The sequence below is a fragment of the Nicotiana tomentosiformis genome, chromosome 2 (assembly GCF_000390325.3).
Source record: "Nicotiana tomentosiformis chromosome 2, ASM39032v3, whole genome shotgun sequence".
Taxonomy (NCBI): domain Eukaryota; kingdom Viridiplantae; phylum Streptophyta; class Magnoliopsida; order Solanales; family Solanaceae; genus Nicotiana; species Nicotiana tomentosiformis.
Window position 1 is genome coordinate 33,375,028 of NC_090813.1, and position 24,952 is coordinate 33,399,979.

The window sequence follows — 24,952 nt, forward strand, 5'->3', positions numbered from 1 at the left end:
CGCGTTCGCGAAGGGTAACGCCCCCATCGCTTCGCGTTCGCGTTCGCGAAGAAGAAATCATGAGCTGCCCAGTTTACTCTTCGCGTTCGCGAGAGTACCTTCGCGAACGCGAAGAAGGACATGCCAGAACACAGACTTTGCAAAAAAACCAGATTTCCAAAGTCCAAAACATCCCGTGGCCTATCCGAAAATCACCCGAGCCCTCGGGACTCCAAACCAAACATGCACACCAGTCTAAAAATATTATACGAACTTGCTCGCACAATCAAATCGCCAAAATAATACCTAGAACTACGAATTTAGCACCAAATCAATTGAGACTCTCAAGAACACTTTAAAATTACTATTTTCTCAACTGGACGTCTAAATCACGTCAAATCAACTCCGTTTCTCACCAAATTTCACAGACAGGTCTTCCATATTATAATGAACCTATACCGGGCTCCGGAACCAAAATACGGACCCGGTACTAACAATGCCAAATATCAATCAATTGTTAAAAACAATTAATTTTTAAACTTCTAATTTTCATCAAAAATTCATAACTTGAGCTAGGGACCTCCGAATTCGATTTCGTGCATGTGCCCAGATCCCATAATTTGATACGGACCCACCGGGACTACAAAATATGGATCCGGACCCGTTTACCAAAAATATTGACCGAAGTCAACTAAAATTAACTTTTAAGGCAAAAATTCTTATTTTCATTAGTTTTCAACATAAAAGCTTTCCAGGAAACCTACCTGGACTGCGCACGCAAATCAAGGAGGGTAAAAATGAGATTTTTAAGGCTTAAGACCGCAAATTCGAGTTCTAAAATATAAGATGACCTTTTGGGTCATCACAGATTTGCAAAGTTATAACTAGGTTGCTCAGTTGCAATGTTTGTGTATGAGTTGTACTTATGTGTAATTCTCCCTTTTAAAATACAAATTGTGTTATAGCTTGAATTCAAATCCTTCAGAAAACCAAACCTACCAAACTTGAATTTTCTCATACTACATGTTTGAATCAAGGATTTTTAAAGAGCTTATTCAAACTAGTAGCCAGAAATCAATGAGAAAATCAACAACGCAGAACAATTCAAGCTACTATCATGACACAAAATGAGTATAGTTCTAAAGGTTGGCTGTTTGTTTATCATTAAACTGATTTGTTGGAGTTACTCAAAAGTACAAGTTGAGCTAGTACGAGTTGCTAAGTTGTTAATCTATGGCCACCTGCAGGTTGACTCATAGCACCAATTTATAAAACATATCGCAGATCCAAACACAAACTTGCTATGGAGCGAATTATTGTATGGGTAAAAGTTCGAACTTACGACTAAGGATATATAAAAGCACACATAGCATTGAGAAATTTAAGTTATAAGAATCACAACATCATTTGATATCGTAATTTGTACATTTAAATAAGCATGCCTATAGTTGACTTAAATGACCACATTGATCACAAGGTTGACTCCCTTTAAAGTTACTTGCTACTAATTTGCATAGTCTTTGCATTTAATCATTCATTTAATTAAATAGATAAACTATTTCAAACTAAAACTATATTTTCTTCTATTATGAAATTAATCTATTTTTGGTATACCATAAATAGTTAGGATGAGAGTGATAGATTTAAATTGACGTTGAACGCTTCGGCAGATGGGGTGAGCGAGCCTTCTGGCCGAGCTGCCTCAGTTTCCGCCACATTCATGTCACCGTCACATTTACAATAGTCTCCATCTTTAATTTGATCTTTACACTTACAGTAGTCAGAATCTTTAATTTGATCTTCCATAGAGACTTGAGCGGAATCTACATCAATCAATCTGGGCATGTCCTTCACTGGATTCTGTGAAGATTCAAACACAAAATTCATTATATAGTTAAGTAGTTGAATGTCATTAAGCTCAAACCCTTCAAACATCAAGTTTAAGCAAAGGTTTTGAATATTAGATCGTAGCATGTTAAAATGCTCTTAGAAGCTTAGAGATATGTATGAGAAAAGAAGGAACATGAAAATATAAAGGTTAAAGCACACACAAATCTTGTCCAGTTCAATACATCAAACTCAAAATTATGCATTTTTCTAGGTTTTTCAATTTTTCCGCTTACAAAGCCGAGTTCTATGTGAACGTAAAATGTCATTTCTGTATTTATATCCTCTTTAATTTCTCTTATGGAAAAGGTAAAGATAATTTCATGATTTAAAATTCATAGGGAAAGCATCATCAGGAAAGCATTCATTCAAAAAGAGTGTTTACCTTCTCCTTCCTATAAATGGTGCCATCTTCTTCAACATGCCAACCAGCTTCGTCACACAGAGCCTTGAGAAGATCATTTGTGTCAGCATGCTTTGGCAGCTTATAATTTCCATGAGCCCTCAGTCCAGCAAAGATCTTGTGTGCCATAGCTCGACGTTTTTGTTCTCTTTGCTTGTTTTTCTGCCTCTCCCTATCCGAAGGATATCGGAACCTTGTCACCACGTTGCCGTTTTTGGTGGTTTTGTGAACCAGCCATGGCCCTCTACTGGTTTTAATGCACCCTCTAAGAACACTTCTTCTCTCTTCAACCATAGTTTTGAGTTCTAGCTGCTTTCCTCTTAGCTTGCTACTTTGTTGTTCGTTCCTCTTCTAGTTCCTGGTTGTAATAATTAATTTATATATAGAAAGACATCATGTAGACAAACTAGGGATAGTACAAAGAGCACAGCATATATTCCTCCAGTTTGGCGTGAGTACTATGTTCTGTGAAGTCCTTTCAAACTACTATAAAATATTTTACACAAATATCAATGATGATCAAAGGAGAGAACTTTACTGATGTGCAGAAGATTTTATTTCAGTTGGCATTTTTACAGTTCTCGGGAACATTGACAAGTGTCAAATTATTAACAGAATTAACATCCTCTTTTAAGTTTCTATTTGAGACATATTATCAACTAACTCATGAATTAAAATAGGATTATTAATTTCTACGTTGTGTGGACTCCCGTTGGATTTTCCAAAAATATATTTTTTTTGGGAGGATCCAACACGTACTCGGCGATATTTTTTATAAAGATCGAGCAACGTAGGTTAATTTAGCTGATATTTAATTGGTGTTGGTAAGAAAACTCTTTTTTATTTTTTAAATCTTGGATTGGTTATAATGTTTCCAACTTATTAGTTAATGTATTAAGGAAAAATAAAGCTAGTTGAGACACGAATAACAATTACTTCTATAATTGGCTAAGAAACAACAAATAAAGCAGCATAGAATTATTTGTTGCTGTCGGATATCAAGACATGATTTCAGGTGAGAGTACTTATTTTCTGAATATTTGATCTTCTGCTCCCTTTTCTCCAAACGACATGAGGAAATCAAAGAATATATGAGTACAGTATACTACAGCCTTCTTAGCCACAGACAAAAGTACTCTTTTTATTCTTTGATTCCTCATATGACATTTGGATAAAAGGGAGCAGAAGATCAAAAATAAGTTTTTATGGATCTTTATAATAATAACCAGAAAAATGATATTGTATAGTCGTTCTAAAAATAATAGCTAAAATATATATATATTTTGTATACATAAAAGTATGTTATATACAAAAAAAATATACAAATTTTATATTTTTTTTTGCGGCTATCGGATATAAATAGTTTTGGCTATTGACTGATCTTTGCCGATAATAATTTGGAAGGTTACCCATATAAGTTCATCTGCTTCAGGTTAATTCTTTTTGATTGAGATCTTTGAAAGAAAATCTACATAGAGTATTCAATAAGAATAACTCAATATATAACCAGTTAATAGTAATGAAGAATCAAATGAGATTAATTTGATTTAAATACCAATATGTTAATATTAATTACTATTAAATGTGACTAAATTAAGCAACATAAACGGTAATAATTCTATCATGAACTGCTTAAGTGAAGTTTCAATCGCGCCAAATTAAGAACCCTCCATTATTAATTCTATCATTTCCTTTTTCAGATTAACCGGTGCACATTATACTTGAAATTCTCTTTCTAAGAAGTCAGACAAGAAGTAAGAATTAACTGAAATATAAGAACGTGGTTAAATAAAAAAAAAGTTCAAACTTGTTTCGCTAAAAATAATGGAAAATTACCTTCCTCTCATTCACATGAGTATTTAACTAGTTAAAATTAAGATATGTTTATATTAGTGGTACAACAGCGTACACAATTGTTTTTAAGTGGTGTCACTATTTAAAAATATGAACAAATGAATAAATTACTATAACGATAAGCGGTATCATTTTTATATTTTTACCCCATATTTTTATTTTTCTTATTATCTAACATATATGTTTAGTAAAAGAATTTAATGTATCAAAGTGCCAATACGCCCCTGAGTGGTAGTAGAGGAGATATTAGATTGGTGGTTAAAAAGTTAGTTTCATATAAGGAATACCACATCAAAATAAAAAATTGGGATCAATAGTTTATTGAATTTAATCTTTGAAACAGCAAAATCCCATTCTTGCTTTTGGATAATTGCTTTTTTGACTAAGTCATACTGAGAGTTTATGAAAAAGCAACAAACTCTGGTTTCTAAAGAAAAGAATGGAGAGAAAATAGGTTATGGAACTTTCTATTGGATCTCATAAAAGCATCCGTTTTAATGAAAGAATCTTCTCTTTTTTCTCCTTCACCAAACAAGGGAAAGCTACTTTCTATAATTTCTTTTTGTCTTATTCATTCAACGTTCCTTATCTAGTTTTCTTTTTATAGCCTGTGGCCAGACCGGAAAAATTAGTGTATTTGAGAAGTATTTTTTTTTTTCAAAAAAAACAGTTTGTGTTTGGTTAAACAATTTGAAAATTTCTTTTGAACAATAATTTGTGTTTGGCCAAGCTTTTTAAAAAGCGTTTAAGTGTCAAATTACAAATAACAACACGAAGAGATTTGCTTAATAGTATAAGTAGATAAATAATTATAAATATTTATTATTAAAGATAATAATTAAGTTTTTTTTATTTTATTTAAGTAAACTATAAAAATAAAATTGAAAAGAACTTTATTCTTTCAAGATAATTTAAATATATCAAAAAATTATTCAATAAATATGAAAGTTCATCCCAAAAGTCATTTTATATTACTTAATAGTTTAAACTAAGGAAGATTATTTTGGTATATATATTATTTTGCAAATGGTATTTTTGGTAGGAAGAAAAGTCAAAACTGCTTCTACTTCTGGGGAGAAGTTACTTTTTTCTGTTTCTTCAAAACTGCTTATGCTTCTAGCTAAAATCACTTTTTTCCCAAAAAAGCTTGGACAAACACCTCAAATTGAGGAATTGGGAAGAAACTTTGCCAAACAGGCTGTTACTCGTTACTTCATTCTCAAGTTGCAGGATACTTTGTTTGGGCATATTTGGATTTAATTTAAATATATAAATGGTTATAATTATATTAAGTGTAATAATCCAAAATTTACTTTTACACTTAATAATTGTGAGACTAGAGAATTAATTTAATTTGTAGCTATTGTGCTAAATATGACACATAACCTTAGAAAATAACTTTAGTATTGGGTAAAGAAAGCAAACTATGGCTATTTCAGGTGTCAAGTGACTAAGAAATTTGATATCTTTGTAATATATATTTAATTAGTTAATTTATTCGCGCTACGCGTGAACATAAAAAATATTTTTAAAATTTTGAAATATATCAATTTGTTAAAAAAGTGGAGATAGAACATAAAAATTATCAGTAAAAGATATCTATTGTTGAACCAATTGAATGGAAACAAAGACTTGAAACGGCAACTAAAATTTTGACTCAGAGAATTAACCAAGTCACTATCATACCATGATCATTTGAGGAAGTATACGCTGAAAAATCAAGTATAGCATAAATGGTATGATTTCTCAACATCTTTCTAATAAAAGTAACCAAAGGAGGTAATGCATTTGCGACGAATATAAGAGCGACACAATTTTTCCTCTTGCCCAATGAGTTGAATATTTATCACAAACAGAAATCATGAAAAATACATATTTTTTTGGGAGTGTTAATTAAAGAAGGACATACATATACTGATTATAACAAAAGGATGATATACATTCGTTTGGATTATGTGATGATTATAAGCTTTTCTCACAACACCTTCTCACTTCAGTAGTAATTTGAGTTTATTTCAATTGCAATATATATGAATTTTCTTTCAACAAAAGTTACAACACTTCATCGTTTCTTGGTCAGACTTTTTTATAAATTCTTCATAGTCTACAGGACGGTTCCCCATTTCGCCAATGTCTCACTGTTAGTTTATTGTTGCTTTGGAGGATTATTATTTGAATGTTCAGATGCAACCCTGCATAAAAATAATAGTTGTATTATTACTAGGTTGCAGTAACAACATAGATATGCAAGGCCGCAATATAGATATGTTTTATATCCATCTTCGAAGTATCAAGCAAAAACGTGGATTTTGGGTCATTTACTTCTGGAAGGAAAACATCCGAAATCTATTTCTAGATCCGGTCGAAAGCATAAAACCGCCCGGTTTGAGTCTAAATGATTTGGTAGTTGGAAAAAGGCATGGGTTGGATAATGAACTTTTTAAAAATTGGTCAAATATGAATAAGATTCATAATATCCACTTTAAAAAAAGGATAAACAAAGTGTTTAACTTTTACATTTGCAAAGATTCAAATTGTAGGTTTCTCAAATTTGGGAGATTAGAAATTCTCCCAAAAGTGATTATACTCAAGAAACCATGGATATCTATTATCCCGGTTAACCAATTTTCTATCTATATATATTAAATATGGATAGAGTCGAATATTTTATCAGTTTTGCATTATCCAATTTCAACGGGCGATATCCGACCGATCTGCCTGTTTGCCGCCCATATTGAATATTAAGATCAACATGAAGCTTGACACTGCATAACAATGTACAAGAATAATTAGCTCTAGGCCGTAGAAGATGTAATAACATAATTGTTTACATTGTTCGAGGAACCCTATGAGAGTGGTTCGAGGTTTCCCCTTTATATATTAGACCATCTTGTCTTCTTTGTATCTGCTATATATGACTTCTTTTAGTTTATCAAAATCGTCTAAAAAATTATTGTAGTTCTTGTTACCATTGTTGACTTATTAATGTTGGGTATATAGGTGGAATTCGACTCAAATGTGGGAGAAATTAAGAGGGAAAAGACTAATGTTTGTAGTCGATTCACTGAATAGAGGACAATGGTTATCGAGGGTGTGTCTAATGCAGTCTGTTATTCCGGCTGAGAAGCAGTTCATGACAAAACAAGCTCACCTCACCAGTTTTAGAGCAGAGGTCAAGTGAATTTAAAATATTATATGGAAATATAACCTGTTATTCTATAAGTGATATTAAACTTTAAATGATGATTTTGCGTTTGTTTCATAATAAAGGAAGTTTAACACCTGGTACTAAATTCAAGTGTTTTTGTGTTGATTACAGGATTATAATACAGTGCCAGCATAGAGTTCCTTTGGGCACCATTTCTTGTTTTTTCTTAGAAAAGTGTGATACTGTTTTTGATGCAGTAAGTAGGGGAAAAGAAGTCTTACTTGTTGCCGTCCCGTTCCGGTCCCGTCCCGCGTTTCGTCCCATCCCACTTAATTCTAAATGGAATGGGCCCATGTTAAACGGGACACGGGATGGGACGGAATGGCCATTTCGTCCCGTTTGTCCCGTCCCGTCCCGCCTGTCCCGTCTCATCCCGTCCCGTCCCGCGTCCTATTTTTTTGTGCATTATATACAAGAAACTTGTAATCCTGCTTTTCAAGGTTTTCTTAAGACCACGGTTAGAAATGATGTTTTTAAATTTCAAACCGAATATTTTCAGTATATTCGTTGTATATTGTTTCACTTAGATTGTAAAGTGTCTATCACATCTGATATAGGTCGTAGTCCTAAAGATTGTGATTATTTAATTATTACATGTTATTGGGTTGATCATCAGTGGAACATGCAAAAACGTATTATTGATTATAAATTTGTTGATTCAAAACACAGTGGAGCATATATTGCAACTATTGTTCTACAAATTGTTGATTTTTATGGACTCATTGATAAAGTTTTAACTATCACCTTAGATAATGCTCCTGCTAAGTGTTAAAACTGCAGCAACTAGCTTAATGAAATGATTGCAAAATTAATCTAACTTATGCACCGGCCATTAATGAAATGATTGCAAAATTTAAAAAGTATTTTTTCCCTATTCCCCAAGTTTATTTAATTTCTACTATACTTAACCCATCTTTAAAATTAAAAGGTGCAAATGGACTTGTTTGTAAAATTTATGAGAATTTAGCAATTCAAGAAAATGAACAACCATCTCTCGAAGACTGCCAAGCTAACATATATTCTTATGTTAGATTAATGTTTGATAAATATAAATCTATGGAAACAACAAGTGGTGAAACTAGGGAAGAAGAAGATTACAATGAGATACTTAGCACCCCGAGCTATGACGGCATGGAACTCATGGAACATCAATCAACATTGCCAATTCCAGAACAATGTCCGAGAGAAATTATAGATAAGTTACAACGAAGTTATATAGGAACTTACAAATATTAGTATGATAATTTGTAATTGGCTACTAAGAGGCCTAGTTTAAACAGAATATTTCCTAGAAGATGGCTGCGTAGATTAGGTGCTCTTCAAAAGAATTATATTTGTATGTGAGATTTGAAAGTTCTATTAATAAAATAAAAGGCTTTAAGCGTTGAATTATTTTTATGAATTGTCTTACACTCTTACTTAGTTACTTAATGGCTTAAAATTATATTAAATAAATTATAACTCTATTATAAATTTATAATTACTAGAATATTTCATTACAAGTCTTTTGTTTTAATATTTTATAATTCTTTACTTAGTTTCCTAATTTTTGTTTAATTTTTAAGTTTATTAAATAACTCAAAAAACTAGTTGTTGCAAACTTTAAAAATTTAGTCATTGTCAAAAGAATAGCGGTTTCCAAACTCAATGCTTAAATAATTTTTTTTTTAAAACGGCACTTAAGGCCCGCGAACCCGTCCCGTCTAGTCCCGTTTGTTAGTGGGACAGGATGGGCCTACCGTCTGTCCCGTCCCGTCCCGTCTCGTCCCGTTTGTTAGCGGGAAGGAATGGGCCTACCGTTTTGTCCCGTTTGTCTCGTCCCGCCACCGTCCCGGCTAAATGTCGTCCCGTTGGACAGCCATACTTGTTGGTATCAAATTTAAAATAGCTGATTCTGTGCAGTAGAATGTGTTGCAATAAGGGGTCTGGCGTCATTTTGTTAACAAGAAAATGGCTTTATGGTATGTTAACGAATTGATCCATTAAAGTATAAAGACTTCATAAGTTCTGCCAATGTATAGAAATACTTATGTTGACTCATACATATCCGATCCATCTCATAGGTTGAGGTCAAGTTTCCAGTTCATTTCATTTGAAACAAAAGTTTCATAATTTTTAGGGTGGATTCTTTATTAACCTTTAGCTTCCATTCTCTATACAGTATGCTTGTGGCGAACAATAATCACTTCTGTGTATTGAGCATTATGTTGCTCGTGTGATCATAACATATGAGACATTGAGAAGCAGGAAAACACACAATTCTGACCATAGAAATGCATATATATTTATTTTCAGTTCTCACACGTCTTACATCATACAGGAAAGATGGTGATAATCGACTTAATGTATGCATATTTTGATATATATAGCCTCATATTTTGCTCATGTCTCGACGATTTGAGATGTTTAATATGATTATTTGTGCTAAATTTTGGTATTTCTATGTGTAGGGATCATTCGGATGCAATTTGGGACGAAAGGGCGCGAATTGGAGCGAAATCGGCACAAAAATGCAAAAAGTAAAATTTGAGGGCCACAGCCAGCGTGGGGCGCTGGCTGTGGCACAATTTACAGCAGCTAAAATTTGTGAGCACCAGGGCCAGCGCCCCACGCTGCCCTGGACGCTCAAGACGAGAAAGTAGCCTTTTTTGACTAGGACTCGGTTATTTCGACCCCTAGACGCCCCCAACTCATATAAAAGCCAACCTAAACCTATATTTTAGAGGGAGGACGTGACTTAGAGAGAAGAGGGAGGCGCCAAACACTCGGAAGCAAGGATTTGATCAATTCTTCCATCCCTTTCCTAGTACTCATTGATTTTATGTTTGAAAATATTATTTTTGATGATTGTATGAACATGAGTGGCTAAGAACCCTATTGTTCTAGGATCATGGGTATACATGAATGTTGATGTTTGAAGTTTAATTTGACGAAGTTGATTTTATCATATTGGGTTGTTTATTTAATTCTGTTTTTAATTATTTTGCTGAGTAGCTAACAGTGAAATACTATCTACGAATCTAGAGTTGAACTCGAAAGTGGGAACTCTAGATTGCATATAGAATTAAATAGAGCAAGTTCTTAAACCCGGGCATCGGGGAACGGATTCGCAATTAGGATAGACATATACCTAATTGCCTTGCTCGGTTGCAATACAGGAATTGTAAATGCGTTCTTGTTAATCTTAATTCCATAGACATATAGGTATTAAGTTAGCTTAAATAGGCGAGTAAGGACTCGACAGATTCTTATGAGTAATATCAACCCTGTCAATCAACAATCCAGATAAATCAATTAGTTATTTTAAGCTAAGAATGCAACATGATTGTTAGATAACCCGTGACCCTGGAATATTATCTCCTATTGATTGTTATTCGAAATTATTTAAGTATTGTGGTTGATTTCTAGTATTTCATTACTTGATAGTTTTTAGGTAGTAAATTAGAAAATTATCTATTTTGTAAGAAATTGCTTGAATCGATAAGTTATATATTTGAGTTTGAATTAGTCAAAAGTTAATCATAAGTTTTCGTGGGAACGATACTCTACTCACTACTCTATTACTTAACGACCACGTATACTTGCGTGAGTGTGTTTGGTCGCAACAAGTTTTTGGCGCCATTGCTGGGGACTTAGAAATTAGCTACTTGACTTAGTTAAGCTTTTATTAGTTATTTGTTCAAGCTCTAATTTTCAGTTTACCTTGTTTGTGTTAACGCATGCTCTTCTCTTGAATGCGGAGGAGTAGAAGCGCAAACAATCTCCTTCCTCTTGATCCTGAAATTGAACGAACACTTCATAGAGTGAGGAGAGAAGTCGAAACAAGAACTAGAATAGAGGGAGAGTTGGACATTGTAGTTCAACCACAACCAACAAAGATGGAAGGTAATGAAGAGCGTGCGGTGATAGAAGCCGCAAGGCCCAATCTTGCGAATATGACTCAGACTATTGTGAAACCTAATATCACAGGGCATTTTGAACTCAAACAGTACATGGTACAGTTGATTCAGTCCACAGGGCAATATGTGGGTCTATCTCATGAAGACCCGCAGAGGCACATTCAGAATTTCCTGGAAATTACGGACACCTATAATTATCCGAATATTTCCAAGGACTATATCAGGCTGACATTATTTCCCTTTTCACTGCTGGGGGAAGCTAAGGAATGGTTGCAAAAGGAACCCGCGAACTCAATCCATACTTGGGATGATCTAGCAAGGAAATTCTTAATCAAGTTTTTTCCTACTAAGAAGACAAAGTCGCTGAGGAGCCAAATTTTTGGGTTCCAACAACGGGATGGCGAGACACTTCGTCAAGCTTGGGAAAGATACAAGAAGCTACTCAGGCGACTGCCCGCATCATTGTCAGACTGATGAGGTATTGGGTCACTCTTTTGTTGATGGGCTAGATGAGGCATCAAAGATGAATCTTGATTCAGCTTGTGGTGGTAGTTGCATGGCGAGGCCGTATAGTGAAATACAACTCTTGCTAAATAACTTCACTGCTAATGACCATAATTGGCAAGGAGATGGGGACTCACGAAGGGCAATTAAACAGCAGTCGGGTTGATTGAGCTTGATGACTTCTCAGCCATGAAAGCCGATATAGCAAAATTGACAAATCAGATGAATAGAATGATAATGCAACAAACACAATAGATGCAACATGTACAGCAGATATCTATTTGCTGTGAACTATGTGGTGACAGTCATATGAGTGACATGTGCCCCACGAATCCTGAATCTATATACTATGTGGGGCAACAGAGCAGAGGTCCAATGAATCAGCATGCACAATATGGGAACACTTACAATCCAAATTGGAAGAATCATCCTAACTTCTCATGGGGAGGAAATCAGCCGAATCAGAATCACTATAAGCCCCAAGGAAATTTCAATCAACCTCAGAAACCACCCCAACAGATAGAAGAGAGTACGAATGACTTGCTGAAGAAGTTGTTGCTTGACAATCAACAGCTCGGGACCGATTTCAGAAATCTTGAGAGGCAAATGAGACAGTTAGCAGAAAATCAAAACACTAGACCTGCAGGCGCTCTTCCCAGTGATACAGAGAAGAACCCTCAAAATAATGCAGTTACACTTAGAAACGGGAGGGAACTAGAAAAAGTGCCAAAGAAGATAAAGGACAAGCCTATACCTGAGGGGGAGCTGATCCCTAAGGCAATACACGAGTCAAAGAAAAATGATGCAGGTTCAGAGCTAGTGGAGGCTGCAAGGCCACCACCACTTTTCCCCCAGAGATTGCAGAAAAAGAATGATGATCGCATGTTCAACAAATTTCTCTCTATGTTGAGCCAGGTTCAATTGAATATTCCATTGGGGGATGTACTTCGTGAAATTCCAAAATATGCTAAGTACATAAAAGATATAGTGGCTCACAAGAGGAAATTGACTGAGTTCGAGACAGTTGCGCTTACTGAAGAGTGCACTTCAAGGGTCCAAAACAAGCTTCCTCAAAAGCTTAAGGATCCTGGCAGCTTCACCATCCCTGTGCGAATTGGTAATATTGACGTGGGTCGTGCTTTTTGTGATTTGGGGGCGAGCATAAATCTAATGCCCTTGTCCTTGTTTAAGCAATTGGGTCTGGGAGCTCCAAGACCAACCACTGTGATGTTGCAATTAGCTGATAGGTCCATAGCCTACCCTGAAAGAGTGATTGAAGATGTGTTGCTACAAATTGGGAAATTTATCTTCCCAGCTGACTTCATTATTCTAGATTTTGAGGCTGATGAACAAGTTCCAATCATATTGGGACGACCTCTCTTGGCTACTGGTGATGCAATAATTAAAGTGAGAGAGGGAAAAATGATTATGAGGGTGGACAACAAGGAAGCAGTTTTTAATGTCTACAAAGCGATCCAACTTCCCCGCCACTATGAGGAGCTCTCTATGATATCTGTTGTGGATGTGGATGAGCAACTTCTTGACACGAGTGTATATCTAGACGATTCTCTAGAAAAAACACTCATGTTGTTCGATAGCTTGGAGATTGATGATGATGTTGAGGAGATAATGCATATCCTAGATGCATCATGTGCTTACATGCAGGGAATACACCCGTTTGAGCCCTTGAATAGGCCAAGTGGATCTCCTACAAAGCCGTCAATTGAAGAAGCTCCAAAATTGGAGCTTAAACCCCTACCCCATCACCTTCAATATGCTTATTTGGGTAGTTCTGATACTTTACATGTTATTGTTTCTTCTGACTTGTCTAAATTGCAGGAAGAAAAGTTGTTGAGAGTGCTATGTGAGACAAGCGAGCAACTGGGTGGACGATGTCTGACATTAAAGGCATTAGTCTAGCTTTCTGCATGCATAAAATCCTCATTGAGGACGGACACAAGCAAAGTGTAGAGCAACAACGCCGCCTAAATCCAATCATGAAAGAGGTGGTAAGAAAAGAAGTGATTAAGTGGCTTGATGCAGGTATTGTATTCCCAATCTCTGATAGCAAATGGGTAAGCCCCGTTCAATGTGTGCCAAAGAAAGGGGGGATGACTGTAGTGGTTAATGAAAATAATGACTTAATTCCTACAAGAGCTGTCACTGGGTGGAGAATTTTCATAGATTATAGAAAATTGAACAATGCCACCCGAAAGGACCACTTTCTCCTCCCTTTCAGTGACCAAATGCTTGATAGGTTAGCTGGCCAGGAATACTAATATTCCCTAGATGGTTATTCGGGGTATAATCAGATTTCTATAGCCTTAGAGGACCAAGAGAAAACTACATTTACGTGTCCCTATGGTACGTATCCGTTCAAGAGAATGACATTTGGTCTCTGTAATGCACCTGCGACTTTTCAAAGGTATATGATGGCTATTTTTACTGACATGGTTGAAAGATTTGTGGAAGTGTTCATGGATGATTTTTCTGTGTTTGGGTATTCTTTTGATAATTGTTTAATGAACCTTGATAAAGTGCTAGTTAGGTGTGAAGAAACAAACTTGGTACTAAACTGGGAAAAGTGCCATTTCATGGTACGTGAAGGTATAGTCTTGGGGCACAATGTGTCAAAAAATGGTCTGTAGGTGGATAAAGCAAATGTGGAGGCGATTGAAAAATTGCCCCCACCGACATCCGTCAAAGGCATTCGCAGTTTCTTGGGCCATGCAAGTTTTTATGGTCGATTCATTAAAGATTTTTCGAAAAAAATTCTTCTCCGTTGTGCAGGCTTCTAGAGAAAGATGTCACCTTCAAGTTTGGTGATGCATGTCTAAAAGCATTTGAGGAGCTGAAGGGAAGGTTGGTGACTGCACCAATTATCGTAGCCCCAGATTGGGGACAGCCATATGAGTTGATGTGCGATGCAAGTGACATAGCAATCGGAGCTGTTTTGGGGCAAAGAAAGGAAAAAATCTTTCACTCCATTTATTATGCGAGCAAAACTATGAATTCAGCTCAGATGAATTACACAGTTACTGAAAAAGAGTTGCTTGCAGTGGTGTGGGCGTTTGACAAGTTCAGATCTTATCTAGTGGGAACCAAAGTTATCGTCTACACAGATCATTCAGCTATCAGATACTTATTTGAAAATAAAGACGCCAAGCCGAGGCTGATTCGTTGGGTCCTCCTATTGCAATAATTTGACTTAGAAAACCGAGATCGAAAAAGAACAAAGAATCAAGTGACTGATCACTTGTCCAGATTAGAAAATCGGAACCATGTAGCTGAAGGGGGGTTGATCAAAGAAACATTTCCTGATGAGCAGTTATTTGCAGTCACCTCAAGTAAAGCCCCGTGGTATGCAGATTATGTGAATTTTATTGTAAGTGGGGTGACGCCACCAGAATTGACACCTGACAATAGAAGAAGATTCCTACATGATGTGAGGCTCTACATGTGGGATGAGTCATTCCTATATAGGCAGTGCGCAGATCAGTTGGTGCGAAGGTGTGTTCCTGAGGAAGAGATGAATGCAATATTGCATGGTTGCCATGTTTCGCCATATGGAGGTCATCACGGTGGGGATAGAACCGCCCAAAAAGTGCTACAATCAGGTTTCTATTGGCCAAAATTGTTTAAGGATGCACATGCCTTTATTAAAAAGTGTGACAGATGCCAAAGAACTGGAACTATCACGAGGAAGCACGAAATGTCTTTGAAAAATATTCTGGCAGTAGAGCTTTTTGGTGTTAGGGGGATTGATTTCATGGGACCGTTCCTATATTCTAATGGTCACAGGTACATCTTGGTGGTGGTCGACTATGTTTCTAAGTGGGTGAAGGCCATTGCTCTTCCTACTAATGATGCAAAGGTAGTGGTAAGCTTTGTAAAGAAGCACATCTTCACGCGCTTTGGAATTCCAAGAGTGTTAATAAGCGACAGAGGAACTCACTTTTGTAACAAATTGCTGAATAATGTTCTTGCAAAGTATGAAGTTAAGCACAAAGTTTCCACTGCCTCTCATCCCCAAACGAGTGGTCAAGTATAAGTTTCAAACAGAGAGGTAAAGCAGATTCTGGAGAAAACAGTAAGTGGAAATAGAAAAGACTGGGTCGGGAAGCTGGATGATGCATTATGGGCATATCGAACTGCATACAAGACTCCCATAGGTACTTCTCCGTACATGTTGGTTTATGGGAAGGCATGCCACTTACCCGTCGAGCTTGAACATAAAGCTTATTGGGCGATCAAAAAGCTAAATATGGATATGGACTCAGCTGGTGAGAAGAGGTTTCTGCAACTCAACGAGCTTGATGAGTTTCAATTGCACGCATATGAAAATGCCAAATTATATAAAGAAAAGACGAAGAGGAGGCATGACAAGCACATTCAACATCGAGAGTTTGAGCCGGGTCAAGAAGTTCTCTTGTTCAATTCGAGGTTGAAGCTATTCCCTGGAAAGCTTAAGTCTCGTTGGGCAGGTCCTTTTGTCGTGGTAAGTATGAGGCCTCACGGAGCGGTGGAACTGCGTGATACGAGCTCAAGTGGTACCTTTTTGGTAAATGGCCAGATAATAAAACATCATTGGGGTGGTGACATTGCACGTCACAAGACCTCAGTGGACTTGGCAGATGATTAAACACGTGTTGAGTCGTGCCGCGACGTTAAATCAGACGCTCGTTGGGAGGCAACCCAATTTTTACCGCTTTCGAAGCATAGTTTTTTTTGTTTTATTTTAGTTAGAATAGGCTAATTTTTTCTTTGTAGTTGCAAAAAAAAAAATCTTAGGTGGAAATGGTGTGGAATGTGTGTAATATATATATTGAGTGCTCGGGTAGTCGGGATTGTTTATCAAAAATAAAAAATAAAAAATAAGCGAATTGAGCGCCCAGGCCAGCGCCCCACGCTACCTGGGGCGCACTTTCCAGTATGTCTGAAGCTTCAACGCCAGCCCCAGCATGGGGCGCTGGGCTGGCGGGTCAGGTATGTATTTTTTTATTTTTTCTTTATTTTTATTTTCTTTGTTTAATTAAAAATACGCAACCCAATTACCCATATACACACACAATCCAACGCATACCCAATTACCCAAACCCATCCCCCACCTAAATTAAAATAGCTAAAACCCAAAACCCCTCCTTGCTCCAAAAACGTCGAATACTGCCCGCTCTTTTTCTCCCCTTTTCTCTCAAGTTCTCATATTCTTTAATCTTCCTTGCTCAATTCCATCTCAAGACTCTAAGGTATGTTCTTCTTGTTATCTCTTTTCTTGTATTTTGGAAGTTCTTAGAGTATTTGTAGTCTTCTTTCTCCCCCAATCCTCAAATCCCTTAGGTCTCTTAAACATACTTTGATGTTATTGTGGGTGGAATGATTATACACGAAATTGGTGCAAAATTAGTTGTGCAATTGTGTTTGAAGTAGTAAACTATAATTCCCTCTACTTCATGTAAATTTGAGAGGCCCACCTTCCACATTCTCCCACCATTGTTGAAATAGAAGAGCAAAATTGATGCCCACAAGGTGTTTGCTAAAATACTTAAGAGAGTAAATTTGAATACCGGTGAAGTCTAAGTAGCCGAGTGTAGTTGTATATGAGTTTGGGCGAAGTGTGAGGTGTTTTGGGGGTATTGTATCTTGTTGTAAACTTTTGTAAGTTGTAGTTAGTGTACTAAAATAGTGTAGTAATATAGACTTTAGCTTTGTTATGCTTGCACCATAGTTAAGTTACGGCCATGTTAAACTAATTGAATTTTATGGCATAGGGAAGTCTAAGTACCATTGCTAGCCTTCGGTTTTAAGTGTGGGGTCATCTTGCCTCTCACGATGACCTTAGGCAACATCTCTTGATTCATTCTTATCTTTGTATTTATCATGTGTAGGTTGCTATGGCTCGTGACGATGCCGCTAAAGGAAAAGGGGTGGGGAACTGCTCCCCCTCCAAAGAAACGCAAGCAAGGCGAGAGCTCTTCTCGACATGCAAGGGAAAGCAAGTGGCTAGCGGGTCTACGAGGCCACCGCGGCCTCGGGTGGAACTTGTTCGGGATGACGCCATCAAATGGCATGATACTTTTGTTCCATACAGGAGATATGTGTTTGAAATGGGGATAAATGTGAAGGCTTTAGAACGGAAATTCCCAGATGTACTTGCTACATTGATCGAAAAGAAGATGGATAAGCTCCTCGAATGTCCAGGCCCGGCAAATCTCAGCATGGTAAGAGAGTTATATGCCAACTGGAATGAGAAAAATGACGAGTCGTGGGTCAGAGGAAAGGAAATTCCAATAGATAGGGAAGCCATGTGTCATTTTTTGGGAGTTGATAGCCCTAACCCACGAAGGCTTCGAAAGTTCTTCAAAAGTCCACGCTACCAAGCAATACGTCACACACTTTGTGGCGTTGATTCTAATGCAAAGTGGACGCGAACTAAGGGAAATATTCACCTTGAAATGCTCCGGTTCGACTTCAACAAAATGGCCAAGGTCTGGCAAAACTTTGTGCAAGCTAGATTAATGCTCGTTGAGCATAATAGTGAGTGCACTCGAGCTTGAGTGTGTGTGATCTACTTTTTGATGACCGGGCGCCCCATAAATATGGGTGAGCTCATGCTTGGGGAGATGACTCGCACCCGTTTTGAAGGAAGGATCAAAAGGTTTTTTTTGTAACATTCTGACACAATACATGCTCTCTCGTGGGGTACAAGAGTACCCTGGCTATGATGAGGTAGTAGAAGCACCCACAGCATTGTTAGACATCACATCCATGCTAGAGTCCACATGTAAGCTCACCCAAGCTGCTAGGAATGAGAGGGACGGAAATTTCAACAGGTATCTTTACAAATCCCTCAATGTTATTATGAACAGGCTAGGGGTGTCAGATGAGGAGCGCACGCGATTGCGAAGTGATCTCTCCAGTTCTTCTAAGGAGATGTTGGGCATAGTACCAGGCAGTCCCGTTCATCCGTCTGAGGATAAAAATACTGACAAAGAATCTGATAATGAGGATGCGGATGATGATGAAGTTATTGGACCAATGGCTTTGGTACCCTTAGGATATGATTATGAGCCCATTGCCGCAGCTGGTTGGTATCCTGATGAGGCAGACTCCGACTAGCACGGAATTCTTTCTTTCCACCTTACTTTATTTTTGAATTTATTATGCATCGGGGACTATGCATTGTTTAAGTGTGGGGTGGGGGAATACTCCTTGAATTGTATAAAATATTTTTTTAGTGTTATTGTTTTTTTTTTTCTTTTAAAACCTTTTAACTTAGTTTAAGACTAACATAGTCTAATTAGCTAGATTACATAAAATAAAAAAAATTAACAAAAACTTGAACTTTTCCTGACGATGGATCTGTTGGACAATTTTCTTGAGGGATTAAAGTCCGATTAAAAATACCAAAAAGATTTTCTTTTGTTTTATTTTTGATAGTTAGGTAGTATCCCTTGGTTTTTCTTTGGACGCCGATTCTTTTCCAAGGGTGTAGCTCGAATCGGGTGTTTTGTTTTATTTTTTTTTAAGTAGGATAAGGGAGAAAACTGAGGTGCTTGGAGATACCTTTTGACATGTTTGGTGTTTGCAAGTTAAGTTAGGGCATGCGTTCTGTCTTCCTGCATATATGATTTGAATTGTAATGCCCAAGTAGATTAAGTAGCCTACTCTTTGACGCCTTTTTCTCAGTTGATTGACTTGTATGCCACTTAATGCATTGTTGCTTACAAATTCTCAACTTGATATGCTTGCTTGACCTGAGAGTCACACAGAACCGTTTTGAGTGAGTCAAGTGCCATATGTGTGTAAGGATTGTTGATATTATGTGCTATCCTGTGTAGTCTATAACTTTCTCCGTGTGTTAATCAACGCGAAATCATTAAGTCGTGCTAGTCTAGGAGATGATGTAGGCGTTTCTTGCTTGACCATAAAGGTGCTTGTCACTGACAAATAGAATTTTCCCATTGCTAGCCCCTTTGAGCCTATAGACTGTTTCCTTGGCACCCACATTACAAGTTGTACTCCTACTTTGTTCTTAATGTGAGATTGTTGAACCTTTACCTCCTAAGGTACTTAGTCGCTAGAAGAAGTAAGGTGAGAGATTGGGAAGTGGCTTTCGAGTGGAACCATGGAAGGGCCCTTAAGGTGTACTAAAATTGTGAATAAAGGTCACTAGCTTATGTACTTCAATGTATGGAGTGTGTAAGGAAAAAAAAAAAGAGGAAAATTTTTGCAAGAAAGAGCAAACAAAAGTTCAAATAATGTAAAAAGACACACCTCCTAATCCTTCTCACTCGTGCTAGTAAAACCATAGAGGTGCTTGATGGAAAAGAGGGCTATGTTAGTTATGGTGTATGACAAGTGAATGGGTTGCGAAGCAATTGCGCTTGAATTGTGAGTGTAGTGTATTAAAGTGCTTAGGAGGATTAGTCACTATGCCTAAATGTATCCTACCCATCCCTTAGCCTACATTACAACCTTAAAGTCCTAATTGATCCTAGATTTAGCTAGCTTAGATTAGTAGATATGTACACTACGGGCAAGCTTATGGTACGACCACGGGATGCACATGAATTCTTTGTGAGAGTGAGTGAATGTTATTCAATTGTGTGATGTCCTTAATTTATGTTCAATGACATATTTGAATTTGTGGACTACTTTGATATTCATTTTTTTTTCTTGTGGAGAGGGCACTTGATCTCATGACAGATTGATGATGTTGTACACTTTCTTGTGTTGAGTAAGTGCGTGAGTTGAGGATGCTCAGTGGTAACGAGTCGTCTCTTGAGGTAAGGTGGTTGTGGAGAGGTTGCTTGAGTTGATTGAGTTGGTTGAATAACATTGAGTATACTTGGGCTATTTAAAACTGGGAAGAATGTGAAATTTGTGTGTTCATGCTTAATTACCGACATCGATCATAGTCAAAAGGTAGTGTGTTTGACTGAATTAATTGTGAAGTCCTCTTTCATAGTGCTAAGTACGTTTTGGGGGTGTTAATATAATTCCATTGCTCGAGGATGAGCAAGAGTCTAAGTGTGGGGTGTTGATAATCAGCTTAATGTATGCATATTTTGATATATATCACCTCATATTTTGCTCATGTCTCGACGATTTGAGATATTTAATATGATTATTTGTGCTAAATTTTGGTATTTCTATGTGTAGGGATCATTCGTATGCAATTTGGGACGAAAGGGCATGAATTGGAGAAAAATCGGGACAAAAACGCAAAAAGTGAAATTTGAGGGCCACAGCCAGCGTGGGGCACTGGCTGTGGCGCAATTTATAGCAGCTAAAATTTGTGAGCGCCAGGGCCAGCGCCCCACGCTGCCCTGGACGCTCAAGACGGGAAAGTAGCCTTTTTCGACTAGGACTCGATTATTTCGACCCTTAGACGCCCCCAACTCATATAAAAGCCAACCTAAACCTATATTTTAGAGGGAGGACATGACTTAGAGAGAAGAGGGAGGCGCCAAACACTCGGAAGCAAGGATTTGATCAATTCTTCTATCCCTTTCCTAGTACTCATTGATTTTATGTTTGAAAATATTATTTTTGATGATTGTATGAACATGAGTAGCTAAGAACCCTATTGTTCTAGGGTCATGGGTATTACATGAATGTTGACGTTTGAAGTTTAATTTAATGAAGTTGATTTTATCATATTGGGTTGTTTATTTAATTCTGTTTTTAATTATTTTGCTGAGTAGCTAACAGTGAAATACTATCTACGAATCAAGAGTTGAACTCGAAAGTGGGAATTCTAGATTGCATATAGAATTAAATAGAGCAAGTTCTTAAACCCGGGCATCGGGGAACAGATTCGCAATTAGGATAGACATATACCTAATTGCCTTGCTCGGTTGCAATACAGGAATTGTAAATGCGTTCTTGTTAATCTTAATTTCATTGACATATAGGTATTAAGTTAGTTTAAATAGGTGAGTAAGGACTCGACAGATTCTTATTAGTAATATCAACCCTGTCAATCAACAATCCAGATAAATAAATTAGTTATTTTAAGCTAAGAATGCAACATAATTGTTAGATAACCCGTGACCCTGGAATATTATCTCCTATTGATTGTTATTCGAAATTATTTAAGTTTTGTGGTTGATTTCTAGTATTTCATTACTTGATAGTTTTTAGGTAGTAAATTAGAAAATTATTTATTTTGTAAGAAATCGCTTGAATCGATAAGTTATATATTTGAGTTTGAATTAGTCAAAAGTTAATCATAAGTCTTCGTGGGAACGATATTCTACTCATTACTCTATTACTTGACGACCACGTATACTTGCGTGAATGTGTTTGGTCGCAACAGATGGTCACCCTAGCATTTATATATCGCAAATTTTATGGTATACTCTCCCCTGAGGAATTAGCAAACCCTGCAAGTTACTCGGATTGCATCCACTGGTGCTTGCCAGGGGTGTCTGGTGTATGGAATGAGCTGCAAGTTAGCTCGATTAAGGATATTAAGGCAGTGAGTGAAGAATACTACTGCACTCACTACTATTTTGTGGCTGATCTTTCAGCTATGAAAGTTTATGCATAGAGCACAATGTACATCTGAAAAGCATGTGACTTTTGTTGTTCATAGTGAAAAAATTTAATTGACAGAACCAGCTGGACAATGAAGAGAGTTTGGTGTATTTCAGAGTTTCACTTTATTACCAGTCTTGCCCATTAGTAGTACTCCATCCGTTTAAAAAAGATTGACACTATTACTATTTGGGAAGTTTACGAGGTTGTTTTTTGACCAAATATTTTGAATTATGAGTTATTATAAATTATAATACTTTTTTATGTAGTTCTGAAAATATAAATTTTAGAATTTATGTCTAAATTCATAGTCAAAGTTAAGTCGGCGTTTGGACATAAGAGTTGTAAAATTCAGAAAAAAATAATTTTTTTTTTCGAGTGAAAATGGTATTTGAAAATTAGAGTTGTGTTTGAGCATGAATATAATTTTGGCTTGTTTTTGAATTTTTGTGAGTGATCTGAGTGAAAATTTTGAAAAACAGCTTTTTGGAGTTTTTCAAAATTCATCTTCAAGTGAAAATTAAAAAATTTATGGCCAAACATTGATTTCAAAAAAAAATAAAAATTTTCATGGCCAAACGGATAGTACTTTGACCCTTGTACTCCGACAATCTTTTTGAAACGGGGGAAGTAGTAATTGTGATGAAAATTTGAACCAATAGCAGTGAACACATGCGACTTGGGCAGTCAGTTTTGTTCACCCTTTGCCTTTTAAAATACAAATTGTATTATAGCTTGAAATCAAATAATCAAACCTACCAAGCTTAAATTTTCTCATCCCACATATTTGAATGAATCATTTTTAAAAAGCCTGAGTTTAAACTAATAGCCAGAAATCAAAGGAGAAAATCAACAAAGCAGACCAAATTCAAGCCACTATCATGACACAAAATGAGTATAGTTCTAAAGGCTGGCTGTTTGTTTATCATTAAAACTAATTATGTTGGATTCTGACTCAAAAATGCAAGTTGAGTATAGTTCTAAAGTCGACCTGTTGGTTGGCTCACACCACCATTTTAACAAGTATAGTACATCCAAACATAAACTTGCCATGGCGCGAACTATTTGAGTTGTCACTTGACCTTTAACAAGAAATAACATGGTCACGATTGAACTCGATTATGACAGTGTGAAACTTGTATGGACAAAAGTTCAATCTTTAAGGAAATATAAAAGCTAGCATAGCGGTAAGAGATTTAAATTGAAATAATCACAGCTTCATTTGAAATCGTAATTTGTACATTTTAATAAGATGCCTATAGTTGGCTTAGATGGCCACATTGATCATAAGGCTGACTTCTTTTCAAGTAACTTGATACTGATCATTAACATATTCTTTGACATATTACTCATTCATTTAATTTAAATTATATACTTTAAATAGCTAAATTGTTTCAAACTAAAATTATATTTTCTTCTATCTTGAAATTAATCTATTTTTGCTCCAACATAAATAGTTAGGAAGATAGTGATAAATTCAAATTGACGCTAAACGCATCAGCAGATGGGGTGAGTGAGCCTTCTAGACGAGCTGTCTCAGTTTCCGCCACATTCATGTCAACATCACATTTACAATAGTCTCCATCTTTAATTTGATCTTCACACTTACAGTAATCTGAATCCTTAATTGGATCTTTCATAGAGACTTGAGCAGAATCTACATCAACCAATCTTGGCATGTCCTTCACCGGATTCTGTCAAGATTCGAACACAAAAGTCATCATATAGTAGTTGAATTTCATTAAGCTCAAACCCTTCAAAAATCAAACCGAAGCAAAGGTTTTGAATATTAGATCGATGGTAGCATGTTAAAATGCTATTAGAAGCTTAGAGATATGTATGAGAACAAAAGGAAAAAGAAAATACAAAGGTTAAAGCACACACATACTAGTCCAGTTCAATATATCAAACTCAAAATTATGCATTTTCCTAGGTTTTTCATTTTGTTTGGCTTATAGAAGCCGAGTTCCATGTGAACATTAGATAGCAAGATTTAAAATATCATACGGAAAGCATTAATTCATGCGCAGACAGAGAAATATTCAAAAGAGTATAGACCTTCTCCTTCCTATAAATGGTGCCATCTTCTTCAACATGCCAACCAGCTTCGTCACACAGAGCCATGAGAAGATCATTCGTGTCAGCATGCTTGGGCAGTTTGTAGTTTCCATGAGCCCTCAGTCCAGCAAAGATCTTGTGTGTCATAGCTCGACGTTTTTGTTCTCTTTGCTTGTTTTTCTGCCTCTCCCTATCCGAAGGATACCGGAACCTTGTCACCACGTTGCCGTCTTTGGTGGTTTTGTGAACCAACCATGGTCCTCTGCTGGTTTTAATGCACCCTCTAAGAACACTTCTTCTCTCTTCAACCATAGTTTTGAGTTCTAGCTACTTTCTTCTTAGCTTGTTGCTTTGTTGTTCGTTCCTCTTCTAGTTGTGGCAATAATAATTGATTTATATATAGAAAGACAACATGTAGACAAATTAGGGATAGTACAAAGAGCACAGCATATATTATATTCCTCCAGTTTGGCGTGAGTACTATGTTCTGTGAAATCCTTTTAGCTTACTATAAAATATTTTACACAAATATCAATGATGATCAAAGGAGAGAACTTTACTGAGTACAGAAGATTTTATATCAGTTGGCCTTTTTTTTCCAATTCGGTGTTCGGAATC

The 24,952-nt window shown here is 36.6% G+C and overlaps 2 protein-coding genes across 2 annotated transcripts; both read right to left on the reverse strand.

The window, feature by feature from the left end:
- Positions 1–1,602: 1,602 nt before the first annotated feature.
- LOC117278602 (uncharacterized) lies at positions 1,603–2,563 on the reverse strand. The gene is made up of 2 exons (XM_033658081.1): positions 2,252–2,563; positions 1,603–1,839 (listed from the first exon to the last, which is right to left on the reverse strand). Exons 1-2 carry the CDS (start codon positions 2,561–2,563, stop codon positions 1,603–1,605), a joined length of 549 nt encoding a protein of 182 aa, XP_033513972.1.
- A 21,170-nt stretch (positions 2,564–23,733) lies between these two features.
- Positions 23,734–24,646, reverse strand: LOC138904592 (uncharacterized). Its single transcript, XM_070193098.1, has 2 exons — positions 24,335–24,646; positions 23,734–23,970 (listed from the first exon to the last, which is right to left on the reverse strand). Exons 1-2 carry the CDS (start codon positions 24,644–24,646, stop codon positions 23,734–23,736), a joined length of 549 nt encoding a protein of 182 aa, XP_070049199.1.
- Between the last annotated feature and the right edge of the window lie 306 nt (positions 24,647–24,952).